This window comes from Cordyceps fumosorosea (assembly GCF_001636725.1).
Source record: "Cordyceps fumosorosea ARSEF 2679 chromosome Unknown scaffold_19, whole genome shotgun sequence".
NCBI classification, from domain to species: Eukaryota; Fungi; Ascomycota; class Sordariomycetes; order Hypocreales; family Cordycipitaceae; genus Cordyceps; species Cordyceps fumosorosea.
In genome coordinates, this window is record NW_017387319.1 from 573,818 (window position 1) to 590,951 (window position 17,134).

A 17,134-nucleotide genomic window follows, 5' to 3' on the forward strand; every position below is an offset into this window, starting at 1 on the left:
AGTTAGGAAAGATGGCAGGAAGTCGGAGAATTGAGGGTAGGGACAAACAGAGCCCACGGCAAGTTTCGGCTTTGATCCCCTCGTTGCTCGTGATGTCGGTTCGAATAATATGGACACGGCGACACACAGACACAGAAGACACGTCATTGCAAGAAGAGAAGAGGGGCGAGGAAGAATAGTTTTTATCTTTGTTACAATTGTAAAGGAATGTCATCAACGCCGCGACTGAAACGCTTCATCGTCCTCTTCCAGGATGAGCTCTGGAGACCTAGTACGTGTGTGTTCATATGTAAAACAAAAATAGGACCTTGAAAGTACATGTCATCTGTCATGAACAAAGCATCATCACCCTTTCCATATTTTATGATCCCATAAAGCCAAGGTACGCAAAAAACAAGTTCACCGTCAAGTTTAACTGAAAAGCCCCCCCCCCCCCCCTCCCGCGTCTTACTCCCCCCATGACAAAGATTTTTCGCTCATAAGTCTTCAACGGCGCAGTTGGGGTGCATGACGTAGATAACCTTGTCGGTAGCAGTTGCCGACGACGATGAGGCGCCGGCCGCCGCCTCGCCTTCGGCGAGTCCCTGACCGCGGAGGGCCATGAGGATACGTTCGCGCACCATGCGTTTGAGGACCATGGCGGCCAGGGCCGCCTCGGCGTGGTAGTCATCCTCGTCGGCGAGCTCGGCCTCGACCTGCTCGAGGTACCAGGCGACGAGGGCGGAGCTGGCGACGCCATCGCCGGTGCCGCTCTCGTCCGAGTTGACGCGGTGCACGAAGATGTTGACCATCTTGATGTACTTGTCGTACGTGATCTTGCGCTTGGCGCGGTCCGAGGACGCTGCGACGGCGGCCACGCTGTCCTGCATCGCGGCGTCGGGATCGTCGTCGCCGTCGCCGTCGTTCTCCATATCTATGCCGGAGGCGGCCGCGGCGGCGCGGCGCAGGGACTCGCCGCTCTCGGGCCCGTCCTCGTCCTCACCGTCCATCTCGACGTCCTCGTGCTCGACGGAGATGATGCTCTGGCGGAGCAGGTTGTACGCCTCGACGACCATCACCGGGCTGATGGTCTCGACGCAGTTGACCTTGGCGATAGCCTCGGAGAGGCGGATCATGCTCTCGAGCTGGCGGACGGTGATGCGGTACGAGTTCCTGCCGATGCCGCCCTGGGCGTCGTCCTGGCGCAGCTCGCGGTACTTCTCGACGAGCACCTCCTTGGACTCGTCGGTGAATTCGGGTCGGAAGGTGCGCGCGAAGCGGATGTAACGCTGCAGCTGCTCGGTGCTGAACTCGGGCTGGACGGCGTCGTCGCGGTGCTGGTGGACGCCGACGATGTGCGCGGCGAGGTGGCGGTCGACCCGCTCGTTGCACTCGTCGAGCACGACGAAGAAGAGGTCAAAGCGCGACATGATGGGCGCTGACATGTTGATGTTGGCGCGCAGCGTAGCCTTGCGGTCGTAGCGGCCGCCAACGGGGTTGGCGGCTGCGAGGATACTGGTGCGCGCGTTGAGGGTCGCCTGGATACCGGCCTTGGCAATGGAAATGGTCTGCTGCTCCATGGCCTCGTGGATGGCGACCTGGTCGGCAATGTCCATCTTGTCGAACTCGTCAATGGCGCAAATGCCGTTGTCGGCGAGCATGAGCGCACCGGCCTCAATGGTGAACTCGCCCGTTTCCTCGTCCTTGACCACGGCGGCGGTCAGACCGGCGGCGGACGAGGCTTTACCCGAGGTGTAGACGGCGCGCGGGGCAAAAGAGCAGATATACTTCAGAAACTGAGACTTGGAGGTGGACGGGTCGCCGACGATGCAGATGTTGATGTCACCGCGCAGCTGCATGCCTTCAGGGGTGGTCTTGTGGACACCAGACATGAGCTGCAGCAGGAGACCCTTCTTAACAACTTCGTGGCCGTATACCATCGGCGCGATCGACTGGACGAGGCGCGAGTAGATGTGTTCACCGTGCACCATCGCTCGCAGGTCTTCAATCTCGGATTGGTTCATGGAAGACAGGATGGTGGTCTGCGCTTGTTCCACACTTTGCTTCTCATCAGGGTCGATGTTCTGGGTCATGGCAGCAATGGCGTCGGCAGCACCGGCAGCGGCAGTTCTACCAGCCGAGGTGGTATCAGGGCTGACCATACAGGCCAGGAAGGCTAGTCTGTAAGTGAGATCACGCACACCGAGGGCCTTGAGACCGCTGACGCCCGCACCACCAGCCTCACCGCCCGGGGCACCGCGGTCGTCGCGAACCGCACTCGGCTTCAAACCGGGAAGGCCCAGTTGGCTCACGTCAGGGACGACAATCAAGGCACCGGTGAAGATGCACTTCTCGCCGGCCTTTGCGCGGTCGACGATTTCGCCCCGGAGGATGACATCCATGGTACGAGGCATGGAGCCTGTTGGGATCTCGGAACTGTTTTCCTGGATGCGCACCTTTTGCCAGTCGACAAAGGTGCTACGACGAATATCCAGTTGCCATCCTACGCGATTTTGGCAGGTGGCGTTGGGGCACTGTGTCGGTTCTGTATAGCGGAAGGTCTGCTCGACGTTCTGCACCACCGCACGGCAGGCCTCGCAGACAAAGGTGGCGAGCGACAGTTCGGGGCGGACCTCGGAGGTTCTGGTAACCGTGCCAGAGATGGAGAGCAGCTGGCCAATGTTGGCGGCGCGGAGGCTACGGACGCGCGAGACGAGCGGTAGGTTGTAAAACGCGACGGAGAAGAGCTTGTCGGTCTGCTGGTGCTCGTTCATGCGGTGTGTGGACTCTGATTGGCTGCCAGAGCCCATCTGGTTGGCCGCCGAGGTTGATACGGCGCTCGACATGGATGTAGGCTGTCGGTGGTCGCGGTAGTACTGAGGCTCATACTTTGCGATGAGGCCATTGAGGGCGGCGGTGATGAAGGGCAGGAAGCGGTAGTACTGGCGGATGACGCCGTCGGCCAAACTGCCATTCTCCCATGATGCAAGGTGCTTGAAATCGACGTAAAATGTTGACAAAGCGAATGTGCGCATGGCTTTTATTTGAGCAATATAAAATTTATCGGTGGTGACTGCGCTAGAGGCGGGGGCGCCAGAAGAAACAGGCTGTTCAACGAAGCTATACCAGGCCATTCATTGTCAGTAAAAATAGCCCCTCTGCATGCCTAGTCCGAAGAGAGTCTTACCTTTCAACAAAGGCGGCAAAGTGGTCTTGGACAAGACCACCAATAAGGTCCTGCACGCGGGGGACGTGACCCTGGCCGTTGGCACGGCTGGTGCGAGGCACCTGGTCGTCGGCGAAGCCCTCGGTGCCGTCCTCACTAGGGGCGCCGAGGTTCTCCGAGGGCGGCCCGCGAGGGCGCGCGGACGAGGACGATGGGAAGCCCATGTTGCGTCGGTGCGGCGCAATGGACGGGGCGTCCGACATCATGAACCCGGCCTCGCTCGAAGGAGCCATGATGAGGTGTGGTGGGGGAGCGGTGTGAGCTGCGACTATCAGTTCGCTGGTTGTTTTTCGCTGAAGAGAACGAGTAGAAAGAAGACGACGACGTGAGTGGCGACGAGTTGTACTAGGTAGGGTAGGCACTGGGCTTTTCTGGGAGGGGAGAGATGATTGAAGCCCAAAGCAAGCCTTCGAACTGCGATGGGAGATGGTTGTTGTGGGTGGGACATTTGAGAAGCACTTAACGCGAAACGCGTCGGAGACGCGTCCGAGGGGCTGCGCTCAACGCGACTTTAATTGATTAGCTAGTACGGGAATTAACGGCAAGGGCAGAGCAGTCGACGTAAAGCAAGACAGGATGAAAATGGATTTTAAAGCCAAATAGTGATGGGGTCGAGGCTCGTTATTATTTTTGTATGCAAATTTGACTTTCCCCTGGCCTAGTTCTAATCTCTTTGCTGTCGTGAGGTGAGGGGCAGCGCAGAAAGTGGCCGAATGAGCAAGCTGTGCACCAGTCGGACAATTGACCGCTCCATTGTCATGGGATCATCCATGAGTTGCTCCATGAGATCAGTTGTGTTTTAGCTATCGCCGGGATGAGGTAGCCACGGCAACTACATGGCTGGCGTGTGCCCAGCAGCTTCCAGCAGGGTATACGCCCATAGGAAAATGGTGCGCGGAAGCGAGCGCATTCCGACCGAGCCCCGTCAATCGGGCATAGTTATCCCTATTCGAACTTCAACTAGAGTCCTTTGTTAAATGACGTGTGGCTTGTAGTGATCATGTATAGTGTAAAAGGTCATCCTTATTTTGTCTTGTCGTTGGTCTCGTCTTCGAAGCCGTGGATCTGTTCCAATGTGAGCTGCGCATATAGCGAAAGAACCTTGACGCAGGCTTGTAAGTCTTACCTTATCAGAGACTTTCAGCCACTCCTCAACACTCCGCACATAAGGGTCTGCTGCAGCAGCGGCCATGGACTCGTGGGACCAAATCACCATTTCGTCAAACTCGCCCGTCACCCGCATCGTGCCCACAGTCTCCATTGGAACTACTTCGTCGTCATTCGTGTCTTGATCGTCGGAAGAAAGCAGCGTTTCCTTTTTCAACTTGTCGGGGTTTCGCTCCACGATGAGGCCGCGGTAGCCTTGAGGTAGAGGCAGGGGTTTGCCTTTCAGCTTTCGACCGCGAAAGTATGCTTCTTTGCTATTGTCTGTTGAAGATGGCGCTGCGTCAGTGGGTGGTTCTTCCTGTTGTGCCGTCTTTTTTTCTGGTCCGATTTCTGTTGGCAGTTGTACGTACCGGTGCTGTCCGTGGGCTTCCAGTATGCGCTGACGGGATCGATTGAGCCATTATGATGGATGTGACAGGGCAGCAGATTAGCTGTCATGTTTTTTATTTCGGGGCCTTGTTCAAGAGAAATTATTGTAGGGTTCGCCATTTTGACAGGAATTGTGTCATAGATATGATTCTTTTGATCTCGTTGTAATATAGCTGTCTGTTTTTTTCTTGTCAAGACTTGGGACGCGCCATGGCAATCGCGTCCTTGTCTTGGCCCCACCACAATGTTGCAAGCCCGTACACACGTTTCTAGAAGGCATTTGATAGGAACAGGTGTAGGGTAGCAATAAAAGATGGTGGAAAACGACGGAACAAGAAGATGAGAAAGACACGCAAGATATAAAAGACACGAAAGAGATGAAAGACACGGAAGACATGAAAGATAAGAAAGATCGGAAAAACAAAGACTCTTCTTAAAAAAAGAATACAATTCGGCGCGAGACCCGACTTTTAAAAGCGGCATCTGTAGTACCTTGTGCTGACTGTTTATATTCCTACTTTTGGAAAGTGCCTCGCATTACCCTTGAGTGGTGTAACTGTGTAAAAATGGGAAAAAAAGATGGGCTCTTGGAGTCACCTTTCATCTTCCGTCCACAGACGACTCCGCATGTCAGGTGTCCATGTTCATGAACACAGGCCTCCAGTATCCTCATCACTTTCACCAGATTTGCTGAGCCCCATTCCATTTCTGCCTCACCTCAGCCTCGCCCATGCCGCCCTGCCATTAGTGCATCGCCGAACGCCTCGCCGCCTCCTGAGGCCTGACTGCCTCCCACTTACTGTCTGGCGCCCCACCGCTCCCTCCCGACGATGTGGCTATGCAAAGTGGCTGACTTCCGGGCGCCCTCCGCCACACATACAGGCACAAACGGATGCCAGCACAAGAAGCTCATCACCAGAGGATTCTACATTCTTATGACGGCCATGATGCTTCCCTTTTCCCTTTTCTGCCAGCTGCCGCCATAGCCCTTTTCGCAACAACCCTGGCTCCGCTTCCGGGCCGCTCCATTCATCATGCGCGCGCCCGCCCTTCACTTGCTACTACCTGCCCCGGCTGGCCCCCAATACAGGCCCTCCCAGCTTGCCTTGCCCACGGTAAGCAGAGGGCATTGTCGTTGTTCGCATTGCAGTTCCCTCAACGCCTTTTTCCTTTAAATGCAACGCGCCGCCCTGCTTAGATATCAAGTTGATTAGAGATTTTGCCTTTTCATTTTTCCGCTTTCAACAACGCTCAACATCTTGACTCACTTGACCATAACTGTTAAATACGGCATCCACCCAGGTTTGCACTTACACCGTTGCTGGACTCAACTATGACACAGCCCTCACTTCCAAGCCTTACTATCCCGCCAGATATCCATGTCCCATCCAACCTCAATACCTCGCCCAGCCTGTCTAGATCACCATCTACTCATGGCCTCAGCGCAACCACCGGTCGCCCTGCCAAGTGGACAAGGTTTCACCAGTGCAAAATGGTCTGCCTATACCTCTACACCAACCTACCGCTCCTGAAAATCGTCGATGTCGTCCACCACAAGTCACCTCTTGGAAACCACCCGCCTGGGGTCGATTCCGCGAATAAGAATTTGAACGCATTGCTCGACAAGGAGCCTCGATGGTTGCACCCTCGGTCCAATGAGGACATGAGCCGTCGCCTCGAGCAGCTCGCCCTCTCGCCCTCCCGAATGTCCTCCAGGTCTAGCGACAGTTCATTCCACCATGCTTCGTCTCAACCATCTGTTCTAGGATTCCCCCCCCATCCCTTCAAGTCCGAGGGTGGTGCCAGCCCTACTCTCCTGGATGTCCCCCTCCACTCTATGGATTCCTGGAGTGCCGCGACATCACCAGAGGCTTACTATCAAGGTCCGGTAGAGTGGTCGCCATACCAGTCATTTCAGTCGCCTCAAACATCTGCCATTCATCCGAAAGAGGATGAAGACGAGGTTCTGTTTGCACCCTTCCTCCGCAGGACCACCATGGCATCCTCGTCAACAGCTACGTCAGCTTCTTCCCTACGAACCATCCTGGCTGAGTATAGCTCTCCATATCGCGGGGTTGTCAAGGGGTTAATGAGACGACTTCCTGGCTTCTCTCCAAATTCGAGAAACATGTCGCCCGTTTCCGAATCCAATTCTGGGGTCATGGATTGGCTGGACGCCGGCGAGGCTCCAACTCCGTATGAGGGCACGCCGTTTCCGCTGCCAGGCGACTTCCTCAGCATTGATTTGCATGGTCAATGTCGACAGCTGCTTGCTGACGCCGGAGACTTGCTGCGAACGCCTGCCGCGGCTTTGCCATGGGTGACACCTAATGGCCTAACAGAGAAAGGGGAGCGTATCCTTGCCGGTATAGTCCTGGAGTCGGACTATTCTGAGGTGGATGCTTTTGGCAACACCTTGCTGCATTTTGTGGCTGCTCGCAGCACCGCCGGGATGCTATACGACACCATAAGACATCCAACATCTCGCGGTATCCTACATCAACGGAATTCGGCTGGCCAGTCATTTCTACACGTCATGGACCACCACATCATGAAGGACACAGAATTCATGAGTGGGCTAGTTCACGCCCTGAGACAAGGCAGCGATTTGGATATTTATGCCCAAGACCACTATGGTCGCAACTTTTTCCACATACTGCGGGCCAGTGGCATCAGCCAGGCTGTTTTGGAGCATATTTTCGACCCGACCGACGCGGTCCAGTGGAATACGCGCGATGCCTTTGGAGAGGAGCCACACCTTTCCGTGGCACAAATGTCATACAACCTGTCACGGGATTCTGCCTCACAACTTGATGGCGCATTGCATGCTACCGAGAATAGCGCGGTGACTACGCAATTGCAACTCGTGACGTTTATCAACAGAGCTCTCCTCCAAGATCCCCTAGCGGAATATACCCACGGACGGAATGGCCTCCACTGCCTGGCCACCGCAAACCTAAGCATGGCCACTGGAACAACCTCCTCATTGAACATGGCCGAGAGCGCTCCCAGTCCAGCAATAGCCAGCGGTGCCACGACACCGAGCGGAAGGCGTCGCGCGAGCAGTGTTAACAAGAGGGAAACGGACTCATCGGACAATCGCATGGCTATGCGCCTCGAATCGCTCAAGGACCTGCTCAACGCGGGCGTCCGGCCAAACGCCTACGACGCCAACGGCAACACCCCGCTAATGGCGTTCGCCGCGCAACTGCCCGAGGACGGCAACTACAGGATCGGCCCGGAGATTCTCAGAACCCTGATCAACAGCGGCGGACGCGTCAACGCGCGCAACCGCGCTGGCGAGACGGCGCTGCACGTCGCGGTGCGCTGCGGACGCAAGCTCGCCGTCAGGACGCTGGTCGGCGAGGGGGCCAACGTGTACGCGCGAGACGCCGCGGGTCGCAGCGTGCTGGACGTTGCGGATGCCAGGATTATGGCGGCGAGCGGGGGCTGCCCGAGAGAGTACGCGCGCTTGGAGGCGTGCCGGGCGTGGCTGAGTGGGCAAAAAGGCGGCGCCATACAGAACCCAACCGTCCTGGACGAATGGGGATGCCGCTGATGCTTGGCGAGATGGGATGTCACTCTGCCGTGACTTTTGGCCTTTTTTCTGTCAGCCTTGAGTTTCTTGGCCTGTTCTTCCTGTCTCCCTTGGTCTTCATTTTTGACATGTTCATGAATTGTCTTTAGAGTATGTACAGAGAATACGGGCTCATGCTTTCAAGCGGCGTTTCGGGCAGTCATTGGGATTACACAGGATGGCGTTACTACGTTACTATTTTCTAGACACTTGCGTATGTAAACTCGCCGTCCAAATCATAGAGATATCCAAACAAGCAACACATGCCTTCCCCCCACAGCAAAAGCCCGTCTATATGAAATCCTTGATGGCCCCCCAGAAGCCCTCCGGATTCTCACACATGGGCAGGTGTCCCGCGCCCTTTACCACGCGCAGCTCGGCGCCCCCCTCGCCCAGCAGCCCCTTGAACCCCTCCATGGCCGTGACCAGTGCGCCCCCTCCGTCGGCCTCACCGGCGACCAGCAGCGCCGGCACCGCGCACGCGCGCATCTCCGCGCGCATGTCGTAGTCCCACAGCGCCGTGCAGCTGTTCGCGAAGCCCTCCACGTCGTTGCCCGCCACCACCGTGCGCATCCAGGCCGCCGTCTCCCGCGACGCGTCCCGGTGAAACCACCGCGTCACCGTCTGCTCCGCCAGCCTCGCCATCCCCGCCTCCCCGTCGCGCGCCACGGCGATGCGGTCCCGCCACGACTGCGTGTTGGCCGGGCTGGACGCGCAGTTGAAGTCGGCGGCGAGCAGCCGGCCGACCCGCGCCGGGTGGGTGAGCGCGTAGCACAGCGCCGTGGCGCCGCCCATGGACACGCCGGCGACGCACGCGTAGCGGTCGATGCGCAGGGCGGCGCGTAGCGCCTCCAGATCGGCCGCGTGGTCGGCGAGCGTGGCGGCGAGGGGCGGGGCGGCGTGGCGGCCGCGCGCGTCGTACCGGAGGATGCGCAGGTCCGGCCGGCGAGCCTTCAGGATGGCGACGAGCGGGTCCCACATGGTTAGCGAGGTGAGTAGGGAGTTGCAGAGGACGACGGTGGGCGCTTCAGGCGCCGGGCTGCCCTCGAGGCGGTATGGGAGGGCGATGCCGCCGGCGGCGGTAATGCGGGAGGAGATGGAGACGGGGGTGGGGGTGGTGGTGGTGCGGTGGTCGGTGAAGGAGGAGGAGGAGGAGGAGGGCGGGAGCTGGGAGAGCGAGTGCAGGTCCCGCGGCGCGGCGCCGAAGACGTAGAAGAGGGAATAGGTGTGGCGGGTCTTGGCGGCGACGTACGTGTCAAAGACGGCGGCGCGCCGGGGCGTGTCCATGGACGCGGCGTGCTCCGGGCCGCCGAGGCCATTGCGCGGCTCGTAGTCGTGCAGGCAAAAGTACCTCGTCTCGGAGTTGTCGTCGAGGGCCGAGGTCTTGAAGAGCCGGCTGCGGAGCCACCCGGGGACACGTGCCAGCAGGCCGACGTGCTCCTCCTCGTACCACCGCCTATACTCGCACGCCGCGGCGGGGTCCTCCGTGAGGGTGATTTCTACCGCGACGGTGACGATGTGGGCGGCCTCGGCGTCGGATAGCGCCTCGATGGGCCGGAAGGTGGAGGCGGCGGAGGTGTGGATGAGGTCGTAGAAGGCGCGGCGGACGTCGACGCGCGCGATGGTGGCGGCCTCGCGCGGGGAGCGGTTGGTGCGGAGGGCGGTGTAGGTGGGCGTGGCGAGCAGCGGCATGTGGTGGACATCGTAGACGGCCATGAAGTCCGGGGTGGGTGGCGTGCCGGAGGCGGCGGTGGAGGTGGTGCGGCGGAAGCGGAGGCCGTTGGAGAAGATGGAGGGGATGGAGAGGCGCGTCGGGCCGTGCTCGTTGTTGTACCACTCGTGGAACTGGGCGAGGTTGAGGTCGGGATGCGGTTGCATGGTTACGTAGAGAATGCCGGGGGAGGCCATGGTTGGTGATGTGATGCGGGTGAGGAGGGGAAAGATGGAGAGTTGCGGGAAGATGGGTAGGGGAGAAGAGGAAAGAAAGGGGGAAAGGAGAAGAAAAAGAGGAAGAGGAGAGAGGAGAGAGGAGAGAAGAGAGGGGAGAGGAGAGGAGAGGAGAGGAGAGAGAAAGGAAAATTGAGGTTGGAAAGAAGAGTTGGATATGATGAGGACTGGACTTTTGCCGCGACGCTGGGCGGATAAAGGTTCCCCAAACGGTTGATGGGTTTTAGCGCCGTTTCCATCTCGGCAGTGTTGTCGGGAAGTGAAGAGAGTAATAACTTTGGAGTTGGAGTAAAAGAAGTGGATGGATGGGCGGGTTCCCCGGCTTCGGCTTCGGCTTCGGGCACCTCCACACTGGGGACCGGGAAGCCGGAGGGGGAGGGGGAGATTGATGGCAGTTCAAAGCTTTCCCGCGTCTACCATCCTTTTGTAAATTGAAGTTGCCCGTCTGACGAGAGCGAGACTACTAATCGACCGGAATGGACAAGTCCCGGCAAGGCGGTCGGGCTGGTGGTACATGCAGGCTGGGACGGGAACAAATGCCACTACCCGTGCGCTACTAACTATGTAGCTGACCAATAAAAGGAAAGAAAGAGAAAGCAGGGCGAGTGAGAGTGGTCGAGTTGTCACCGATTATTTTGGGTTTGGTTGTTGTTGTTGTTGTTGTTCTTTTTTGTTTTGGTAGGATTTCGCACCAAGCCAGCGCTGCCTGCTGTGTACAACAAAGACCAAACAAACAATTTGGAGTGGCAACGGGACAAGGAAGGGGTCCTTTGTGACGTCGCACATGTGATGCCTTATTACCTATGTACATACATGATGAGGTCGGCCCCCAAACAACAACCAACCCGCAGGCAAGAAATTTGCAGTGAATGTAGGAAGTTGTTGTAGTTACGCATTGCATGTAGCTTGTTTGGGTGGTCCGTGAATCGCCGGCGGCTAATTCACCCGCTCGCTGGTTTCCATCTTGGCCTTCTCTTCTTTGTTGGGGAGGGCTGGGTTTTTGGGCATGGGCATGCTCCTTTTCCCCCTCCCCTCATCCATCTGCATCTGCCTCCTCCCGAGACTGTTCACGTTACCGTGAAAATGCTTGGGCACCACCACCACACGCAGCAGCCGACGCCCGAACCGTGTGTAAATAAACAGAAGATTTTTGTATTCCCCTTTTTCTGTTGCACCCTTTTTTTCGCCTCTTAATCCTTCCCTCTTTTTTCCTCTCCTTGTTCAATTCCAGCCTTCTTACTACCAAGGGAAAAAAGACAGGAAAAAAAGGAAAGGAAAAAAAAAAAAAAAACCGGTGCCGTTCAAACCACAATCATGGAGGTCTTTCTCCGCGGCGTCCCCAAGGACCTCGCCGACGACACCCTCCGCTCCGAGCTCCTCCCGCTCATGAAGCGCCTCGCCATTGACGACTGGTCCTGCGACAAGCCCAAGAAGAAGTCCCAGGCATGGCTCACCTTCCTCCGTCGCGAGGATGGCGCCCGCTTCCTCGAGCGCCACGGCAAGGTCATCGCACCAACCCAGCCGCGGTGCGTCACCGTCGCCGCAGCAGTCGCCGCTGCCGCCGCAGCGAGCACGGCCAGCAGCTGCAGCAGCAGCAACAGCAGCAGCAGCAACAACAACAACAACAGCAACAACAACAACACTCTGACCAAGTCGTCACCGGCCTTCCCGCGAAAAGGTCCCGAAATCTCCAAGCTCCGACTCCTCCAGGCTGACGTCTACGCCGAGAAAAGCGCCAAGGAGCCGGACTACCTCATCCTCAGCCACCTGCTCCTCGTCAAGGACGAGCGCGAGAGTCGCCGCGCCGCTGCCGCCGCTGCCGCCGCCGCCGCCGCGACCGTGCTTCGTCACCTCCTGCCGCATCAGCAGCATCGCCTGCGGCAAGATGGTCTTCCAGGACACGCTCCTCGGCGGCGCCCACGCCGGCGGCGGCGGCAAGTCGCTCGTCTTCGCCCGCCAGACCGAGTGCACCACGGCCGGCACCGCCCAGTTCAAGCGCAAGGCCTGCGTGCTCACCACCGTCACCGGCAACCAGATGCACGTGCCCTACGCCACTGTCGAGGACTGCGTCTTTGACGTCGCCGACGGCGCCTTCACCATGATCCTCAGCGAGAGCCCCCGCTTCTACGCCCGCAACACAGCCGACCCAGACCTCCGCGCCCAGTGGTGCCGCATGCCCGTCCTCAGCGGCTGGCCCGAGCTGGCCAAGTTCGTCGCCCACTGCCTCGTCTACCGCTTCCGCCTGGCCTCGGACGGGCTCGACGTCGTCGACGCCGGCCAGCTGTGCGCCGCCGTCAAGGAGCACCACGACCTCTCGGCCAGCCGCCACGTCCTCCGCGTCGACCGCGCCCCCCGCCACCACGAGCACGACTACCTCACCTGCGCCGCCGACTTCCAGCGCCGCATCAGCATCCTCGGCAGCAACCCGCTGCTGCTGCCCTTTGCCCTGCTCTTCCAGGTCCAGAAGATGGTCTGGAACAACTACCTGCACCCGCGCGCCGCCGCCACTATGCTCGACATCATGGAGCGCCTCGCCATAGAGGCCGAGATGGAGGGCCGCCCCCGCCCCTTCTCCGTCCAGTCCTTCAAGCGCCTTTTCAACGACATCCCATACCCGACCCCCGGCGTCAAGCCCAACGAGCTGGACCCCTTTGAGCTGCTGAGCTGCGTCCGGGAGATCGAGAACGGTCTCATGGGCGCCGCAGCCGCTGCCACTGCCGCTGCCGACAACGCCGAGCGCGGCAGCCCCGTGCGCGCCGGCCGCACCGAGGCCATCTCCAAGCAGCAGGCCTGGGTCCTCAAGGCCATCGTCACGCCGACGCGCATCCTGCTCGGCGGGCCCGACGCCGAGTCCAAGAACCGCGTCCTGCGCATGTTCCACGACCGTACCGACTACTTCCTCCGCGTTACCTTCACCGACGAGGACGGCTCTGACCTCAGCTTCAACCCGCGCGTCTCCAACGACTACGTCTACGACCACTACCGCAGCGTCATGAAGCAGGGCATCGAGGTTGCCGGCCGCCGCTTCTCCTTCCTCGGCTTCTCCCACTCTAGCCTGCGCTCCCACTCGGCCTGGTTCATGGCGCCGTTTGTTGACAACCGCATGGGCCGCCAGGATTATGCCACCGTCCTTAGCTCACTCGGCGACTTCCGCGAGATCCGCATCCCCGCAAAGTGCGCCGCTCGCATCGGCCAGGCCTTCTCCGAGACCCCCTACGCCGTCTCGCTCCGCGGCGGCAGCATCGTCATCAGCTACATCGAGGACGTCCGCAGCGCCGTCGACGACTCCCGTGTCTTCAGCGACGGCGTCGGCACCATCTCCCAGGCCGCCCTCGAGGAGTTCTGGGACGTCCTGCCGCTCAACCTCGGCTCCCCGACCTGCGTCCAGATCCGCGTCGCCGGCATCAAGGGCATGCTCTCGCTCGACCCCCGCCTCATCGGGAAGCAGATCTGCATCCGTGCCGAGTCCATGATGAAGTTTCCCAGCCGCGACTTTGTTGAGATTGGCATATGCGAGGTCGCCGCGAAGCCCCTCCGCCTCGTACTAAATCGCCAGATGATTAAGATCCTCGAGGACATGGGCACCGACCCCGCCTGGTTCAAAGCCATGCAGGCCAAGGCCCTCGAGAACCTGCGCGGCGTCACTGCGACCGTGACCAACACGTGCACCTTCCTGGAGTACCAGGGCGTCGGCGCCAACATTCGTCTGCCGCGCTTCATCAGGCGTCTGCACGCGCACGGCATCGACTACCGGGGCGACCCGTTCCTTAAGGCGATTGTGGAGTACGTGGTGCTGCGGGAGCTCCGGCTACTCAAACACAAGGCGCGGATCCCCGTCGACAAGGGCGTCACACTTTTCGGCGTCATGGACGAGACGGCATTCCTCAAGGAGGGCGAGGTCTACATCCACTACGATGAGCGGATTCCGGGCCGCAAGGACGGCATTGAAGGGACGCTCAAGGACGGCGTCGTCATCATCACGCGGTCGCCGGCGCTGCACCCGGGCGACATCCAGCTGGCCAAGATGGTGACGCCGCCGGAGAAGCACCCGCTGCGGTCGCTGCGGAACTGCGTCGTCTTCAGCCAGCGCGGCGACCGCGACCTGCCCAGCCAGCTGAGCGGCGGCGACCTCGACGGCGACAAGTACAACATCATCTGGGACGAGGGGGCGCGACCCAAGACGGTGTTCGCGCCGGCCAGCTACCCGCGCAACAAGCCCCAGCCGCTGGACCGCGACGTGACACGCGAGGACATTGCCAACTTCTTTGTTGAGTTCATGCGGACCGACGTGCTTGGGCTCATCGCCAACCGCCACCTCATGTACGCGGACATCCAGCCGGCGGGCACCGACGACCACTCGTGCGTCAAGCTGGCCGAGCTGCACTCGACCGCCGTGGACTACTCCAAGACGGGCATCCCGCCGGCCGTCAACGAGATCCCGCGGCAGCCCAAGACGCGGCCCGACTTTACGGCGCCGGCGCCGCCGACCACCACGTACACCCTGGGGGAGATTGCGTTCGTCGACGCGGACGAGGACGAGGACGAGGAGGGCGACGACGGCTTCGGCAAGCCACGGCACCGCTACCACAAGTCGGAGAAGATCCTGGGCGAGCTGTACCGGGCGGTCGACGAGAAGAACCTGTGGGCGCGGGTGACGAGGAAGGGTGGCGTCGGGGACGGCGCGGCGGCGCGGCCAGTGTGGGAGCGGGTACAGCGGATCATGGACGCCGGGCTGGCGGCGGTGGGGATCGCGCGGCTGGTGGAGTGGCGCGGGCGCGCGGACGAGGCGCGCAAAGTGCGGCGCATCTACGAGGCCGGCATGCTGGAGACCATGCAGCAGTTCTCGCACAACCCGCGGGCGGCGTCTGTGAGCGAGGTGGAGGCGTTCTGCGGCGACATCGTCAGCAGGACGGGGTCGCAGTCGCGGCAGCAGCGCGACCTGTCGATCAAGCTCAAGGACGAGACTGACCGGCTGATGCACTGGATTGTCAAGCTGATCCGCAACCCGGAGGTGAGGGCGGGAGGCGACAGCGCGGCGGCCGGCGGAGAACCCGTGAGCGCGGCCAGGCTGCAGGCGTTGGAGATGGCGGTCGCGTGCTTCCAGATTGAGTTTGAGAGGGACGCGGCGGCCATTACTGCTGCTGCCTCGGCTTCGGCTGGAGGTCACCAGACGCGAGGGAAGCGAGGACGAGGAGGCGGCAACGGCAGCGGTGAAGGCCCACGGACGCAGAGCTTCAGAGTGATCGCGGCAGCGTGCATGCTTAACGAGCTAGAGGCCGTGACTAAGGAGGTCAAGGGCGATAGCGTGACGAGCAGCAATCCAACGAATGGCGACAATAGTAGTAATGTGGCTATAATAGTAAATTGAATTTAAAAGAGCATTGCTTTCTATATAAGTCGCTTTTACTATTATATAGACCTCTTTTATAAGTCTATATAGACTTATATAGGCTACTAATATAGTAGTTTAATATATAAAGAAATAAAAAATATATTTAAGTAATTATTAATATAAAGTTATATTTAAAGTTTTTTTTATAAACTTTTATTTATATTCTTTATTCTTATTATATAGTAGTAGAACTACTTTATAATAACTCTATTTTAGCTAATATAAATACTTTTAAGGAATTATTATTTATAGTAGTATAAAGTAGAGGTAACTAATTTATTCTAAAATTTAAATTTTTAGAAGTTTATATTAAATTTTATAGTCTTATTAAATAATAATATAACTATATAATAAACTATAAAAGAGTACCTTTAATATTATAAGTACTAGAGTTAAAAGTATAATAATAAAGAATAATTTATAAAAGATAAAATAACTTAAAGTAATTCTTTTAATATAAAAGTAAAATCCTTTTGTATAAATTATTAAGGACTGGCCCTACGGCTACTACGAGTAGGCGTTAATATGAGGTTAAATTGAATCTCTTACGGAGGAAGAGACAGGGAGGTTGTGACGGTGACGAAGTGGCTACTATACATAAGGGGTCCCCCCCCTATCGGGCCCGTGCCTCAGGCCACCAGGCTATCAGTCTAGCTGGGCTATGGCCTAAGCTCTTATATAAATATATTATAGAATAGTATTATAATTAAAAGAAAAACACTATTAAATAGTATAATTCTTAAAACCTAACTCTCCTTTAGAGTAGAACTAAATAACTTAATACTAGACTAATACTAATAAGAGTAAAAGAGTTATTATTTTTATAATAAACTACTAAAGTACTTTTAATTAAAGTAAATTACTCTTTAAAAAAGATATATTTAGTCTTAATTATATTATTAAAAAAAACTAGTATAGTTAATAGTATAAATATTAATAAGTATAATTTAACTTTTTAAAAAAATAAATTACTAAATACTATAGAAGAATTAAGTTACTAAATTAATTAAGGTTTATTTATTACTATAGGACTTCCTAGTCGGTGGCCACCTCGGCGGCGACGCCACCGGCGTCGCGGCGGGCCCGAGTCGCGGCGCGGGCGAGGCGTAGAAAGTCCTGGTGTTCTAGGACCGCCCCCGGCCCGAGGCCGGGGTGCTAGGCCTGGAGGGCGGCGGCGGCGGTAGCGACAGGAGGCATGACCTAAAAGGATTAGCGGCGGGAGCGACGTGGGGGAGGGTCGGACTCACGGTGGGGCACTATACGCGGAGATAGGCACACTTAGTGTAGATATAACCCTCACTTATTAGAGTTAGTAGAATCAGGGCCGAGTTAGGCTTAGTATATACTAGTAGGCTAGAAGTAGGTGACTACACTAGTGGTCTTAGTGTGGGTGATATAGTGGCTATAGAGGGTCTTATAGGGCTCACCCTACTCTAGCTCTAGTTTAGGCTTATATAGGGCTAATTTAGACTTAATA

General features: G+C 57.5%; 4 protein-coding genes across 4 annotated transcripts; 1 reads left to right on the plus strand and 3 right to left on the minus strand.

The window, feature by feature from the left end:
- Positions 1-476: 476 nt before the first annotated feature.
- Positions 477-3,438, minus strand: ISF_07068 (DNA replication licensing factor mcm6; the record flags this gene model as incomplete). The annotated part of the gene is made up of 2 exons (XM_018850672.1): positions 477-3,099; positions 3,167-3,438. 2 exons carry the CDS (start codon positions 3,436-3,438, stop codon positions 477-479), a joined length of 2,895 nt encoding a protein of 964 aa, XP_018702317.1.
- A 790-nt stretch (positions 3,439-4,228) lies between these two features.
- Positions 4,229-4,810, minus strand: ISF_07069 (Ribonuclease H2, subunit C; the record flags this gene model as incomplete). Its single annotated transcript, XM_018850673.1, has 3 exons — positions 4,229-4,270; positions 4,332-4,633; positions 4,723-4,810. 3 exons carry the CDS (start codon positions 4,808-4,810, stop codon positions 4,229-4,231), a joined length of 432 nt encoding a protein of 143 aa, XP_018702318.1.
- Positions 4,811-6,233: 1,423 nt separating this feature from the next.
- Positions 6,234-8,300, plus strand: ISF_07070 (ankyrin repeat-containing domain protein; the record flags this gene model as incomplete). The annotated part of the gene is made up of 1 exon (XM_018850674.1): positions 6,234-8,300. One exon carries the CDS (start codon positions 6,234-6,236, stop codon positions 8,298-8,300), a length of 2,067 nt encoding a protein of 688 aa, XP_018702319.1.
- Positions 8,301-8,609: 309 nt separating this feature from the next.
- ISF_07071 (Dimeric alpha-beta barrel) lies at positions 8,610-10,226 on the minus strand (the record flags this gene model as incomplete). Its single annotated transcript, XM_018850675.1, has 1 exon — positions 8,610-10,226. One exon carries the CDS (start codon positions 10,224-10,226, stop codon positions 8,610-8,612), a length of 1,617 nt encoding a protein of 538 aa, XP_018702320.1.
- Positions 10,227-17,134: the final 6,908 nt, after the last annotated feature.